At 38.0% G+C, this 13740-nt stretch overlaps 1 protein-coding gene across 1 annotated transcript in view; it reads right to left on the reverse strand.

The window, feature by feature from the left end:
• LOC137779137 (phosphatidylethanolamine-binding protein 4) overlaps positions 1 to 11286 on the reverse strand; it is a 47165-nt gene extending 35879 nt beyond the window's left edge. Inside the window, exons 1-3 of the mRNA XM_068566660.1 lie at positions 11171 to 11286; positions 10036 to 10139; positions 9638 to 9770 (exon numbers count right to left, since the gene is read on the reverse strand). Coding sequence (XP_068422761.1) covers positions 9638 to 9770; positions 10036 to 10139; positions 11171 to 11173 — 240 coding nt within the window. The 5' untranslated portion in view covers positions 11174 to 11286. The remainder of the gene's footprint in view (positions 1 to 9637; positions 9771 to 10035; positions 10140 to 11170) is intronic.
• Positions 11287 to 13740: the final 2454 nt, after the last annotated feature.

Consider the following 13740-nt stretch of genomic DNA (forward strand, 5'->3'; position numbering starts at 1 on the left):
TATTTAAATTCTGGAAAATTCTGGCAACAAGCAACTATTTACTATGCAAAGATATAGTGGAGTAATGTCAACCTGAAGAGAACGCTCTCCTCTGTGTGTAATTTATCAAAGCGTTCTCCTTGCTTTGTTGACACCCACTGGTTAGCTGCCGGCCGCTCGTCATGCAGCAGTTACAGTTGGTTCAAACCAACAGCGTTGTCGCAGAAGCCGAGCCGGTAAACACTGTTAGTTCTGTTAGCACTTCCGCCTTCGTTTGCACTGTTAGCGCGGTTAGCCCTGTTAGCTGTAAGCCACCGGCTCACCCTCCTCCATGTTGAGAGCCATTGAGAGGCAATCGAATCTAGACTTGTATGTTATGCAAACTTAGCTATGCAAAGTAAATTATCTCTAATAAGGTTTTGCTAAATACTGATAAACAGTCTTAGATTCAATGAAGTGAGAGACTAAAACTGTATTCTGTGCCTAGTGGAAAAACATTTAAATAACTATTGTTTTTATTATAAGTATGTTTTGTGTTCGGCCGCTTGTATCCGCGACCTCGTTCTTTCGGTCACGACCCAGAGTTCGTGACCATAGGTGAGGGTTGGAACGTAGACCGACCAGTAAATGGAAAGCTTCCCGGCTGGCCTGGCAATGTCTCGGGGTCCCCCAGAGCGAGCTGGAAACTGTTCCGGGTGAGAGGGAAGCCTGGGTCGGTCTGCTGGGTGTGCTGCCACCGTGACCCGACCCCGGATAAGGGGCGGAAAATGGATAAATGGATGGATGGATGTTTTGTGTTTCATTTAGTAATTTTGTATAAAAAATCTACCGTTATTTACTCAAATGACACCAGCATTATAATATTTTTCAAAACAGACTCAAATGGATGACAAATGAATGAAATGAAAAACATAATTGACAAATTGGTGCAATATTTATCAAGCAAAATGCTATGAACAAGCTGCAGTAGGTGATGAGTAAGCAACTGAACACAATGGACATTGTACATTGAAGAAAACTGTTATTATTTGACTTTACAGAATGATTGCTGTCAATGCCATACATTTAAACCAAACAGATTTATTCAAGATATACAACAAATAAATACTCATTGACAGAGTAAATTTTAAGATTAAAAAAAGCCTTTATATTTCAGGCTCTTATCCAAATAAATTAATTCTACTTGAAGCACATCAACACTTACTTGAATCTGACTCCATTATGTGAGATTTAAGTTTGACAGACATTAAGCTAAATACCATGAAGACAATACATGGACTCAGGCTTCAGCTACAATGAATATCTCAAAGTTTACACGTACAGTTCTACTGATGAGATCTGGCAAAACGAATGCCCTGAAGCACATCCATAGAGCATTATGCCAGATAAAGACATTAGCAGTGCTTGAGTTTGAACAAGACCTTTTAGCTGCCCAGCCTGTGAAGTGGTGTTTTAAGGAAAAACACATTGTAACCGTCACTACTGATTCTCAGATTTGTGTCCCGTCTAAAGAAAAGGTTAAGCACATCATCTATCTGAAAATGCCCAGATATGAAGTCAGGCATAAAGTTGGCATCCAGATAAATCATGCCATCGCTGAGCTTCAGCTTTCTCATTATCCATACCTCTCATGACATTCACAGAAAGAAACAAAGCATCCTGCCAACACCTACTCTGTGAGAGAGCTCTTTCAGTTCAGCTCAAAAGCTGAGAGCTCCAAACCTCCACACCACAGTGTGGGCAGTTCTGGCAGAGCCATGTGCCTAAGAACACTGACTGAGTGCAACAGTTGGACTAATAACAGAACAAAAAAAATAAAATGGACACAGAGTGGGGACAGCCACAGCTCCACAGCTGAGAAGCAGGTTGACTTCTGCCCACCTTTCTCTTATTCAAGAGCGAAAGACGTCCACAATGCCTCTCAGGTCTTAGTGCCATGAAGGGCGGTGAGCTCGCAGCTTCAGCCACTTCAGGGTAAAGCAAATCACTTTAATATGTTAAGAAGATTAAGCTGGATAAATGTCTAGATCATTTTTTTGAAAAGCCACGTAAATCTGTAGTGTTTTTATTTGGGGAGGGGCGGTGTGTGAGTCAGTTGAGACGATCAACACAAGCCCACCAAAATGCAACGCGATTGGCTAGGGGAAATTGGGCTTATTTGAGATTTTGCATTTTAAGCTTCTTGAATCTAAGACCATCCCACCTCTTTCTTATTATTTTTAACACCAACCTTTGGGACAACAAAACTATCAAAAAAACACTGGTCACAGTTTCATGTGCCACTGCTCTCTCGGCTTATACGTAAGACTCCAGCACAAAGAAGAAGAGAGGTTAAAGTCAAAGGTCTCTAAAGTGAAGTTCTTTCAAGGGTTTTTAGGATTGTTGTGCATTTTTTAGGTAAATTATCCAAGACAAATTAATTAATAGTAGAAGTATATTCTAAATACAAAATGGATGGCTGACTTTTTTTTTTCCTATCTTAAGAATTAGCAATCTGAGGGTGTCCGCCTGTCAGCTTGCTGTGCTAGAAATTGAGTGTGAAAGCGAAAGGAAGAAATGGAACAAATAATGTAAAGGGATTAACAAATCATTTGCATAACATTTTCTCTGATTTTCTCTGCTTCCAAACTACAGGATCAGGAAAATGACAAGGAAAGCAGTTTTATTATCCCCTGTTCTCAGATCAATCAAGCATCAATGGACCTGATTGCTGCTACCATTAGCGAACGACAAGCTTTTAATGTCAAAAGCAAAATGAATCTCTGGTAATATATCTTTAAAAAACAGTAAAAACAGACCCACGAGGTAACTAAACAAGTTGGGAGAGACAGGCATCTGATGAAATACATTCTTTAAAGAAAAACTTGAATAGAGTGCATCTTAAAAAGATACTTTACTTTCACTCTGCCAAACGTGTATTAACCTGTTTTTTTCCCCATCCAGAGTTAAGACAATAAGACCACTGGGGAGATGAAGGGGATGGCATTATGGAGAGTTAAGCATTATGAGCAGCCCTGAAGCTGTTCCTAAAGAAGGTGAATCAGAGGATTGGGACACAACTGTAACTAAACCCTGCGCCGGACCACAAATGAGAAGCACAAAACATTTTGGGCAAAATGCCACTAAGCCAAGCATCTGGGTCTTAAGTAAACTTCAAATCATAACTTTTAACTTTGAGATTACTTTGCTCTAAAAGAAAAGAGGCTGTCAATGAAAAAAAAAAAGGAAATTACCTCAGTTTTAAGCATAAACACCACAATAATCCTGTTGGTGAAGTCCTGAAGAAGATCTGCAGTAAATATGTTTTTATTAAAAGATAAATTATTCACTTTATTATAGATTCTATATGTTCATTTCTGTCCTGATCTTCCTCACAGAGAAAGAAGCTTTAAAAAAAACTGAGGAAAAAAACAAAAACCTTTAACTCTTACATTGTTTAAGGTAGGAAGAAAGAAAAAAACGGCACACAGCAATTATATATTTTTTAAAGGCGATACGTTTAAGCGTGTGAGGCTGCAGAGATCTCCCCGCTGGACAGATCACAATAATAGATGGTATGAGTTTCTTACTATGCCAAAGTGCGACTGAGTCTTCTCCAGAGCTTACAACGATTCCCCAGTAAATGTTAGGCGTCTGTGGCTCATATAAATAGAAATTTAATCTTGTATGTTTGTCTAAGTATCCACAGCAGCAGATGCAGTTCCCATGCAGATTATGAATCTCTGTTTGAACAATCTTTCCGTCAATGTATATGAACCGACAAGATAGAATGTCTGAGTGAATACTGAATAATAATCAGGACGCACAAGTTCAAGCGGTATTTTTTATTAAAGTATTTCTTTGTTATTGCCTCTGTGCTGAAGCTTCTTCGAAATTTTTAATGTAATTCATTCATTTTCATAATTGTCATGTTGTAAATGTGTTCCCTATTTTAACATAACATTTTGCATATTTTCTTTGTTAGTTTGCTTTGCAGGAGAAGTTGACCTATCTATCGATACTAAACATGCTGCCAAGTTCTCATGAGGGTCTGTTGAATCGGCTTTACATGTTGAACCACCTCTTTTCCTCTGAGCTTTTGTCAAGCGGTGAAAATCTATCACTTTCTCCAATACCGCTGCTTGCATAGAAACCTGACCATTGTCATTTGTAAGAGCATCCCAGAGCTTCCTTAATCTGTTCTTATCCTCCTATTGATAATACAATACATTTTCATGGTAATTGAAATCATATTTTACTCACAGCCACGGAATAAAAAGTATTGCAGCCTACGCTCTTCAACCAAATGTAAGGTGAAGGAATACTGTGATGCAACAACAGGGTACAACTGGTTCAAAAACCTAAAATATACTGTATTTTACAAGTCAATGCAAAGGTAAGTGGTGAGAAGAAGAAAACTGGAAAAGGAGGTGAGAGACATACGAAAAATATTGGTCATGAGATATAGATGTGTCAGGTGAAATCTCACTTAAGCATGAGAGACATTTGCACATGTTTCCATTTGAGTACTTCTTCTTGCACCTGTGGTGGTCAACATGCCACAGCTATGCTTCACAAGGTGCCAATTATTCTTTTACTATGTGGAAAGGTGGCTTACGGGGTTTATTGCCTCTCTTGAATCCATTGAATATGCATAATCAATCCAGTTTTCCTGGTAGCAGAAGGTTGTAATTCTTTCCTTTTCAGGAGGCTTGCATGAATCATATATGCTGAGTAGTAATGGGTAATGACTGAATGGAGAGGGACACGGGTCAGCTTAACAGGGTGTTATAATGACAAAGGGGAACATTAGCTAAGGAAATAAACTCCCTGAATCTCGGCCAAACACGCTTATTTAATCCAGCAGAGCCAAGAACACCCACCTGATGACACTGAATATGCAATTAGATGGATATTACAGAACATGTTTCACTTGTTGACCCTCACTGTCATGTAAAGGCTCAAGGGAGTGCATTGTCTGTTTATCTAAACATACACCCTTGAATCTTCGCTACGTGAAGACCATCGCCGACTGAACATAAAATCCCTATCTTTGCACTCTCACATCCCCAACATAAAGACCTATCAGGAATCCTGCATGGGTGGACATGTAGGCTTTCCTAGGAATGACAGGGTCTGTTAAAGAGGAACCCCACCCTCGCTTTCTCCAGCATGCCAACACAGAGGAGTGTGGGCAGCGCTGAGACGGCAGCCTGCCGTGGGCACTGCCAGGCTTAAAGCTGCCCTGTCGTCATCAGAGGCTTGCAGAAAAGAACGCTGAGATTCACCAAAAAAAGAGGAGGGGGATCGTTGCATTTAAATCCTCTCTCAACGCCCCCACATGTTTTAGCAAAGCATAAAAATCATTCACAGAGAGAGAGAAAGCGAAAAAGAAAAAGATAGAGGGAAATGGAGAGGAAACAGCTATTAGCAGCAGTAAGCAAGCTCAAGAGATCATAGTGAGGCAGCTCTAATCGCAGTAATGGTTTAAACCCTCATTCCATCCACCAGATGCAAGAAATGTCTACCCAAAAACAAGGCTTTGAAATCCCCCGTGTCTAAGATGGTGCCCTATGGCTATGGTCCTTACTAAAAAATAAAAAAAAACTCTAAAACTGTCTCTACTTTTGGTAACTATTAGGTAAAGATAGCTTCCGTGGCCTGTGCTGTTTACACCGACTACATGGGAGGAAGGAAGTGCATGCCTTCCTCAAAATAAAGACTATTTTAAATAATATGTTGCCTACATTTATGTCAGTGAGGTGAGAAATCAAACATAAGAATGTTCTCATGGGACTCAACTCTCTGCACTCTGAAATAAATAAGTTAATTATTTAGTTATTTTAATAAAGGACGAGAGACATAACTTTGTTTTGAGAACTACCTTTTACTAAATGTTGCATTGACGTTGAGGGAAATGCATCCAGGATAAATCCAGACTTCATGAAGGACTGGATTATAATGGATGGAGGTTGTTTTGCTGTGATTTTATACCGCAGACACTAAGATGTCCAATGCAAATTTCACACTGGGAAAATAAAGTAGATTGTATCTTATTTGTGATTGGTGAGAAAATGTAATTGAAAGTGAAAAATGTTCAAACTAAAAAAACTGTAATCGGCTGTTCACAAATTGCATTAAAAGCTTAATTAATCACAAAGGTTTAATAAGGTGGAAACTCACATAAACGTACTTTGGTTTTGCCAAAAGCACACCTGGATGAGCTGCCATGTAGCCAAACATATACACCGTTTTTAATCCTTTCAAGTTCAGAGTTCTTTGGTTATTTTTGGAATCGTCTTAATTTCCACTGTTCGTTTATTCTTTTCTTCAGGCAAAGCTTCATGTGTTTTCTGTCCTGTAGCCAAGTTTTGGGGTTTTCCAAAGAGCTTCCACCAGAATAAAAAAATCATGTAGCTTTTCCCTTTCTGTGGAAAAATAAATATATACCAAAAGCATTTTGACACTTACACAGGAGATATTAACTTTGAACTGTCTATATCTTAAATAATACATCTTTTTGAGATTTAGAAACTACTTTCTCTCAATAAAACAAATTAATAATCATCAGAAATGTAGTTTGAACATACAAAAGAAATCTTCTTTTGGGGTATTTTTCTTTTTTACCAAAAGTGAAATTTGACAATGATTAAGCATTTTTTTGTTGACATTGTTTTGTTTCTGTAATCCAAAGGTGAGCTGAGATGTGTCAGGCTGTGAGACTGAAGCAAAAGGCAAAGTTTTTCATCTCAAGAATTGACCTTTAGACATTAATCATAAGGGTTGCTGTAATTTTGGACATTAAAACTAGAACTATGGACAAGAACAGCTTTAGGTCTCATTTTAAAATATGTTGGTTATCATTTGTTGCTCTGCTTGAGTCACATTAGTGTTTGCGATAATTTACTGTATTTTAACATTTAGTGTAACTAAATTCTAGTCAGACTTATGTATTGCATTCCTCTTGAAACACTGAATGTATCCTTAAGTGCAAAACTTTTCTTTGCCGCTGACAGTGCCTTTCGGAAAAGTTCAGAGACTTTCAACAAGAAGCGCTCGAAGCGGCCACACAAAAAAGTGGGAGCTGTCTAAAAAAAGACGCTGAGTACTCAGGCACTCTCCCTTCGTTGATAACAATTGAAATAATAAAAAACACTGGTGCAGAGAAAAAAATGCAAAATGGACACTCAGCCTTATATAGTTCAATCATGGTACAGCGTTTAAAAACCTTTAACAGAAAATGAAGACAACAGTTAGACAACAATTAAAATGTCTACTGCTGTTCCTTGTAGACGTCATTTCATTCATAAAACTAGGTAACTAGCTAAACATGCTCCCGGAAAATGATATGGACAGGTCCGTTTGATTTCCAATCCTCATTACGACGTTGCATCAACTTTCTTTATGAGCCTAACTCATTGCACAGTCATGTTATAGTTTAGTCCCATTAGCTCCTCATGTTGCAATTTCTTTTGATTCTTTTGAGTATAATTAGGATTTCTAAAAACGCTTCACTAGCACATATGCCAGGTTTTGCTAACACATAAGCTTTAGTGTCGAATTGCTACTCTGAAGTTTGAACACAGAAATCTGCAGTTTCTGTGGCCCTTTGCTTTTGTTTTTGGTTATGAACACCTATTTAGAGGCGGGCTTATGGGACTACTGCCCGTTGCGCTCCATTCCAATTACTCAGCAGGCATGCATGCCGTCCCAGTAATGAAGTGGGTGTTACAGTGGGTGGATTTGAAACTGAGCGGCCACTATTCTGTATTCTTGCTACTGGGTACAAGGGATGAGTGGCAGAGAATAGCAGCAGCTCTGGCAGCATGGCACAGTGACAGAAAGCGTGGTGGACCAGCAGACCAACAACAGAACCACAGGCAACAAACTGTTCATCCTTGAATAGTGCGTGCTTACTTAAGTGTCAGGAGAAATGGAGAATTACATTTCAAAGCCCAGTAAATAAAGTTTGTATTGATTTCATCTAACATGTAATCTGTTTTGCTGTCTGACACCAATTCCGGCAATAAAAGAGAATCATGTAAGACAGCATTATAGATAATACGACCATAGATCAAATGGAGTTTGGACAAGAGAAGGGCAATAGATCATGTTCAAGCTAGACTGCTTAGCTCTGGAATTCATAAACTACCTCCTAAATCGAGGTGGCTTTCAATTTAAGTTTTCAATTTACAGATATAGGATTTGGTGTGCGCTTGGAGCAATTTCATTGTCAACTTCAGCAGAGGTTCTGTGTATTGGGAGTCGTGTGTCTCTCTCAATTTGTCACTCAACAACAAAAGAAGATGATACACTGAAAGAAACAGATATAAATAAAACAATACTAGATATATGAATGAATCTCTGTAGTAAATTTATATCTGGCATTAAAACAAGAGTAAGTTTGTTAAGACAAACATATAATGTCATTAAAGCCCGACTTCATGTACAGGAGACCCAATTTCTAATGTTTTTCTTTTCAGTTAATGTGGAATAAAACTAATTTAGCGGCAGTAATGTTAATGTCATTCTCTTCTCAAAATCATTTCCTCTGTTTTTATTTCAGCAAATATCATATTTAGCACAATAATGGAATGAATGTCTAATCCGAATATTGTAACAAACCCTCAAACTTCAAACTGTAGTTTTGCTGTGTTTTGTTTCAATTCCACCCAAATCCTTTAGAAACAATTACAAATGTGTAATCTATTTCAGTTTTAGGGTCAAGGTTCCAGTTTTTTTACACAACTTTTGTCTTATTTAACATGAGTTACTACCAAAGAGTACTGATTCATAAACTAGTAGCTGAAAGCACACGCACAGCTGTGTATGCTGCTGTCCGCAGCAATTCAATGTAATAACTGCAATGACACTATATTAAAAAGGTGAAAATTTAATGACTGTAGCTTCACTAAAATGAAACTGAGATTAAAGGATCTCTAAGGAAAAATCAGTTACTCAATGACAGTAGTATCTACTTTACAATGTACATCCTCTGGCATTCTGAACAATATAAACTATGGATAGGACATTACTTTGATTTATCTGTTGATCATGGAAGGATTTACAACTATGAAGTGCTAGCTCCACCATCTGGTGACAAAGATTACAAACGTGTGTGTCAGTAATTAGGACAGGTAATGTAGATATTAAAGTCTGCATAGAAGCCCAAAACAAGAGGGCAGCCTCATGTTTAAAATATTAGTCAAACTGTATTTCATGTTTCAAATTTTTCAAAATGCTGTGAACGTTTATGTTTCTTGTGACAATCGTCCTGTTCTGTTGAGATAAAGTAGCTGCTGGTTTTATCCATTACTGCACTCTAGTGTTTAAAAAAAGGCACTTTCATGTATGCCACATGACATGACCTACACAAAGCAGAAGAAAAATCAACCTACAACTAAAATTATTCAGACCCCTTTGTCTCAGGAATTTGCTTTTGTTTGATAGACACAAAAAGATTGGAATACCCTCTATATTAAAAACGGACAGAAATCTGCAGCATGTAGCTTTAGTATGAAATTAATATTGATATATCAAAGGGTAACTGTTTATAATGTTGGAAAATGTTCATTATATAAACTATTTAATAAACCATAAGAATTAAAATCGTTGCACACATAAATGCCTGCCAACAAGGACTATTTGATTACTTTGACAGCCCCCAAGAATCTCTTACCTTGTGTGCTCCAGAGAAGAGGATTTGTGGTGCTTTCCAAACTGTGCTGACCATTTCTCTGAGTTTCTGGGCCTTTGGAATTACGAAGCATTTGTCAACATCCAGTTGTGGATAGATGACCTCCAGGCCACCACTTTATTGAAGAGAGATAAAAGAATAAACTAATTGTAAACACTTGTATTATAATCTGTATTGAGGGCAAAGTGGACAGACTCCCATCCTGGGATAAAGATATCCATCTTATTTAAAAAGGTTACAGAACTTTCATTAGAAGTTAAGAGCAGATTGAACTTCAGTTCAGATGCATGTGTCTTTGTCATGTTCATTGTATATATGGTATACCCATCATTAAAACTGTACTATGATCAAAGCTATTTCATGGATTAGGGGCTACTTACTGACAGAAAGAAGTATCCAGAAAGCTCATGGTGTCTGGTGTTGCCTCCACATGGCAAAACCCCAAAACACAGGCACATAAAATCAGAAATGGTCCCGGCACAGCCTGCAGAACAGCAGCATTCAGTTAGTAAAGAAGTCATTATTGTCAACAGACAAATGAGTTTTGCTTCTTTATGTTTCAATCTGTATAAAATATAGTCTGACGGGCACAGATAATTACGTCCTGACAGTCGAGTTCAAAGGAGGCCTGTCCACAGCAAGAGCTTGTGAAGATTGTCACAGTATTTTACGTTGTCGTTTCTAGTTCAGTAGAAGTTTAATTTCCATCTATCCAGCAGTATAGTTCTAGAACGATACATATAAATTGTGTTCGCAAGTGGTGGAGTAACTGAAACCGAGGTAGTTCTGCAACTAACATGAATTACCTATTTAGTTATTGTTTGGTTTGTCAACATTGCTTAAAAGTTCCAAATGTTAAAGATGCCCTTCTTTAAAATGTTACTTACTCTGAACAAAAATTACAAACTAATTAATAACAATGACAATAATTAATACTATTAAATACAATTATACTAATACAAGCAGGTAACCAACCTTATTTGAAATGCTGGAGCAATAATATACAGCAGTAGGCATGTTTGCTTATATAATAACTGAAAAGGAAATAACTCCACGTGTTTATATGGTTTGTATTGACTCTAATCCACCTGCTGTGGAGTCTTGGCATGTCAGTGCTTGTATAGACTCCTGGCCCTGCCTATACCGGTTTGACGACACATCAGCAGCAATGCACGTGAGGAGGAGAAACAACGCCCTTTTTGTGGAATTACTTTTAGTTAGCTTTTTATTCCCTGTTAACATCGAAAAATGACTGACTTTCATTTGACTCAAACAAATGCAAGTTTAGAAGTGACGCTTGCACTCCTATTAGCTGGAAGTTAGCGTGCACTTATTTTTAGCTTGTTTAAATCCATGCAGTGTATCAGACGCTGCCCGTCGAAGCAGGTGGTTTATAAATAGTCATGTGCCCCTTGAGACAGAGAGAGCACACATTAAATATAGCACTGCACGCATACACGTTGCAGTCTTCGTAGGGTAACGTTAGCTACAGTAATACTTCGTGATAAACATTACCATCTCTCAGAAGTTGTTCCTTTGTGTTCAGCTAAAGGTTGCTGCAGCAGCCGCCACCTGTGCGCAGCGCATGAGCCTAAAGTGACTGTGGCACGTGACACAAGGACGTCGAGTCACACACTGTCACAGAGTTCCTGTGTGTGTGGACTTTCCCGATGTTATGAGGGAACCGGGATTCAGTGCCAGTTCCTCTGCACAAGGTATGTATGTCTATTCATATGTGTTTGAACCAGGTTGTTTTTCCAGTCATTCAAAGCTAGCTGGCTATCAAACCCCAGTTAACTTTAATGTTAAAGATCAATTATAATGGCGTCATCATTAAAAACAATTCTCTATGAATATGTCTGATCTCACAAAATACAATATTAAGGTATTGTTTATCTGGAGTTACATTGTTGATGCGAATTGCCACCTTAACGTGGTGGAGAAGTTTGAGTGTGATCCTGGGAGCTATGTTGTCCTGGGCGAAAGGAGTCAGCTGAGGTGGTTCGGGCATCTAATTCGGATGCCTCCTGGACGCCTCCCATTATAGGTTCTCCAGGCACGTCCAACTGGGAAGAGACTCCAGGGAAGATCCAGGAAACGCTGGAAGGAGTATATCTCCAGGCTGGTCTGGGAACGCCTCACGGTCCCCCAGAATGAGCTGGAAAAAGTTGCGGGTGAGAGGGAAGCCTGGGTTAGCCTGCTGGGCCTGCTGCCACCGCGACCCGAACCCGATAAGCGGCTGAAAATGGATGGATGGATGGTAGTGTATTTGTGAAAAAGAATTACATAATAAAATAGATATCATTTTAATTATTTAAAAAAATCATTAAAAAATAAAATGATAAAATAGCTCTAACTTTGTGATTCTGTTTAGGCCAGCAGAGAAGGCTTAGCATGCCCTGACGGTCCGCCACTGTGTGAAACTGAGACACCGCCGCTCGTTGACAGTAACAGCAGAACAAAATGTGCTTTCACGTCAGTCTCGAAGACACCAGAAAAGTTTCCAGTAACACAATACAAAGTTGCTAGATTTGTTGCTAGTTGCTTTTGACAAAAAAGTCACCAAGAGGGCTTGGAAAGTCGCCGGATTTAGCAACAAAGTCAGCAAGTTGGCGACACTGCCTGTTGCAAATGTTTCATATGACACAACTAAAAGCGTTTTGTTTTTGTTTTAAACACTTTGCTCTTTTTTTATTTAGTAAATAGTATTTACACGTTTTCAAGAACACATGCTACAGAGTTTCAGATTTACAGCTCCTAAACAATAAAAACAGCTCTTCAGAACAAAAATACCCGATGACGAAAGAAATGTCATCCAGGCTTTGAACACTGAGAAAACATTCTTTTTTTTTCTTTTCAATAATTGTTTTGATTTTGAATTATTTTATTTTTTAACCATTTCTGAACAAGGCCTCTTAAACTATGCAGTCGTGATTGTGCAGCATATAATATATTCCTGGTGCTGCTAAAGCTCCCTTTGGTTTGTGCTTCTGTGCAGCGTGAAATTAGCACCCAAACATATGGAAAAGAGCTCCAGAGACAACTTCTTTGTAATTTATAATCAATTTTTTTTTCCTGATGTTGTCTACATATCTAATAATGATGTTTCTATACCATCTAATGTAATTTGAATAGAACCCGGTGCTACAAAGCAGTGCAAATTTGTAATTTCAAAGTCAGACATTTCAATATGCATAGTAAAAAAACATTTTATATGTTAAACTATGCAATAGCTTTTAGCAATTGCTATGCTAAGTTTGAATTGCAAGTCATCCCATAATTTATATTTACATGTTTGAGTTACAATCTGACTTACAATTTCCACCCTGTCTCATCATTTTGTAATTATACAGACTCCAACATTGGAGGTAATTAGCATAAAGCCACTTTATAATAATGGAACAGATTTGAAATCCCTGCATTCATTTCATGATAAATGTCAGAAATCTATGTTTGTCATTATGTTAGTCTAGTGTGGCCTGGGTGGTCTGAATCTTTAGTTTTATTTTTGTGTTTACAGCTTTAAAAGGGGATAAACCCTCCGCAGTGTTCAAACTAAAGCACAACGCATCGATCACACATCGATTGCTTTACATCCCAAATATGTAAAGATTTTTTACAGAAACGCACACAGCCTAGAGAGCACCATGGTAACTAAATATAGAGCAAACAGACCAGTGACCACAGCAAAACTACTAAACATTTGATTCCATACACTACACTGTACATTAAGGCATGAGGTGTTGTTGATGCAAAACATCAGCAGAGGACTCATTGAGAAAAGCAATGCACTGAGGAATGAAATGCATGTCTATGAAACTTATCAATCACACCACCAAGGTACATTATAACAATACATACCCTCCTGCTGTTAAACTATTAGAATATACTGTATTTTGTCTGAAACACAATATTAGATATTAGACAGATGGTCTAATAAATATAAACATTCATAATTTTGATGGCTCTCATCCTTCAGCCAAAAGTCTGACCATGTGTGCCAAAAAAATAACAGTTAAGATATTTAACTTAATCCGAAATTATAGTTATTATGTTTACTTAACAATAGAGAAAAGTGAATGTAA

This window comes from Clinocottus analis, unplaced genomic scaffold (genome assembly GCF_023055335.1).
Source record: "Clinocottus analis isolate CAN_PGR_092001 unplaced genomic scaffold, fCliAna1.0.p SCAF_7, whole genome shotgun sequence".
NCBI classification, from domain to species: domain Eukaryota; kingdom Metazoa; phylum Chordata; class Actinopteri; order Perciformes; family Cottidae; genus Clinocottus; species Clinocottus analis.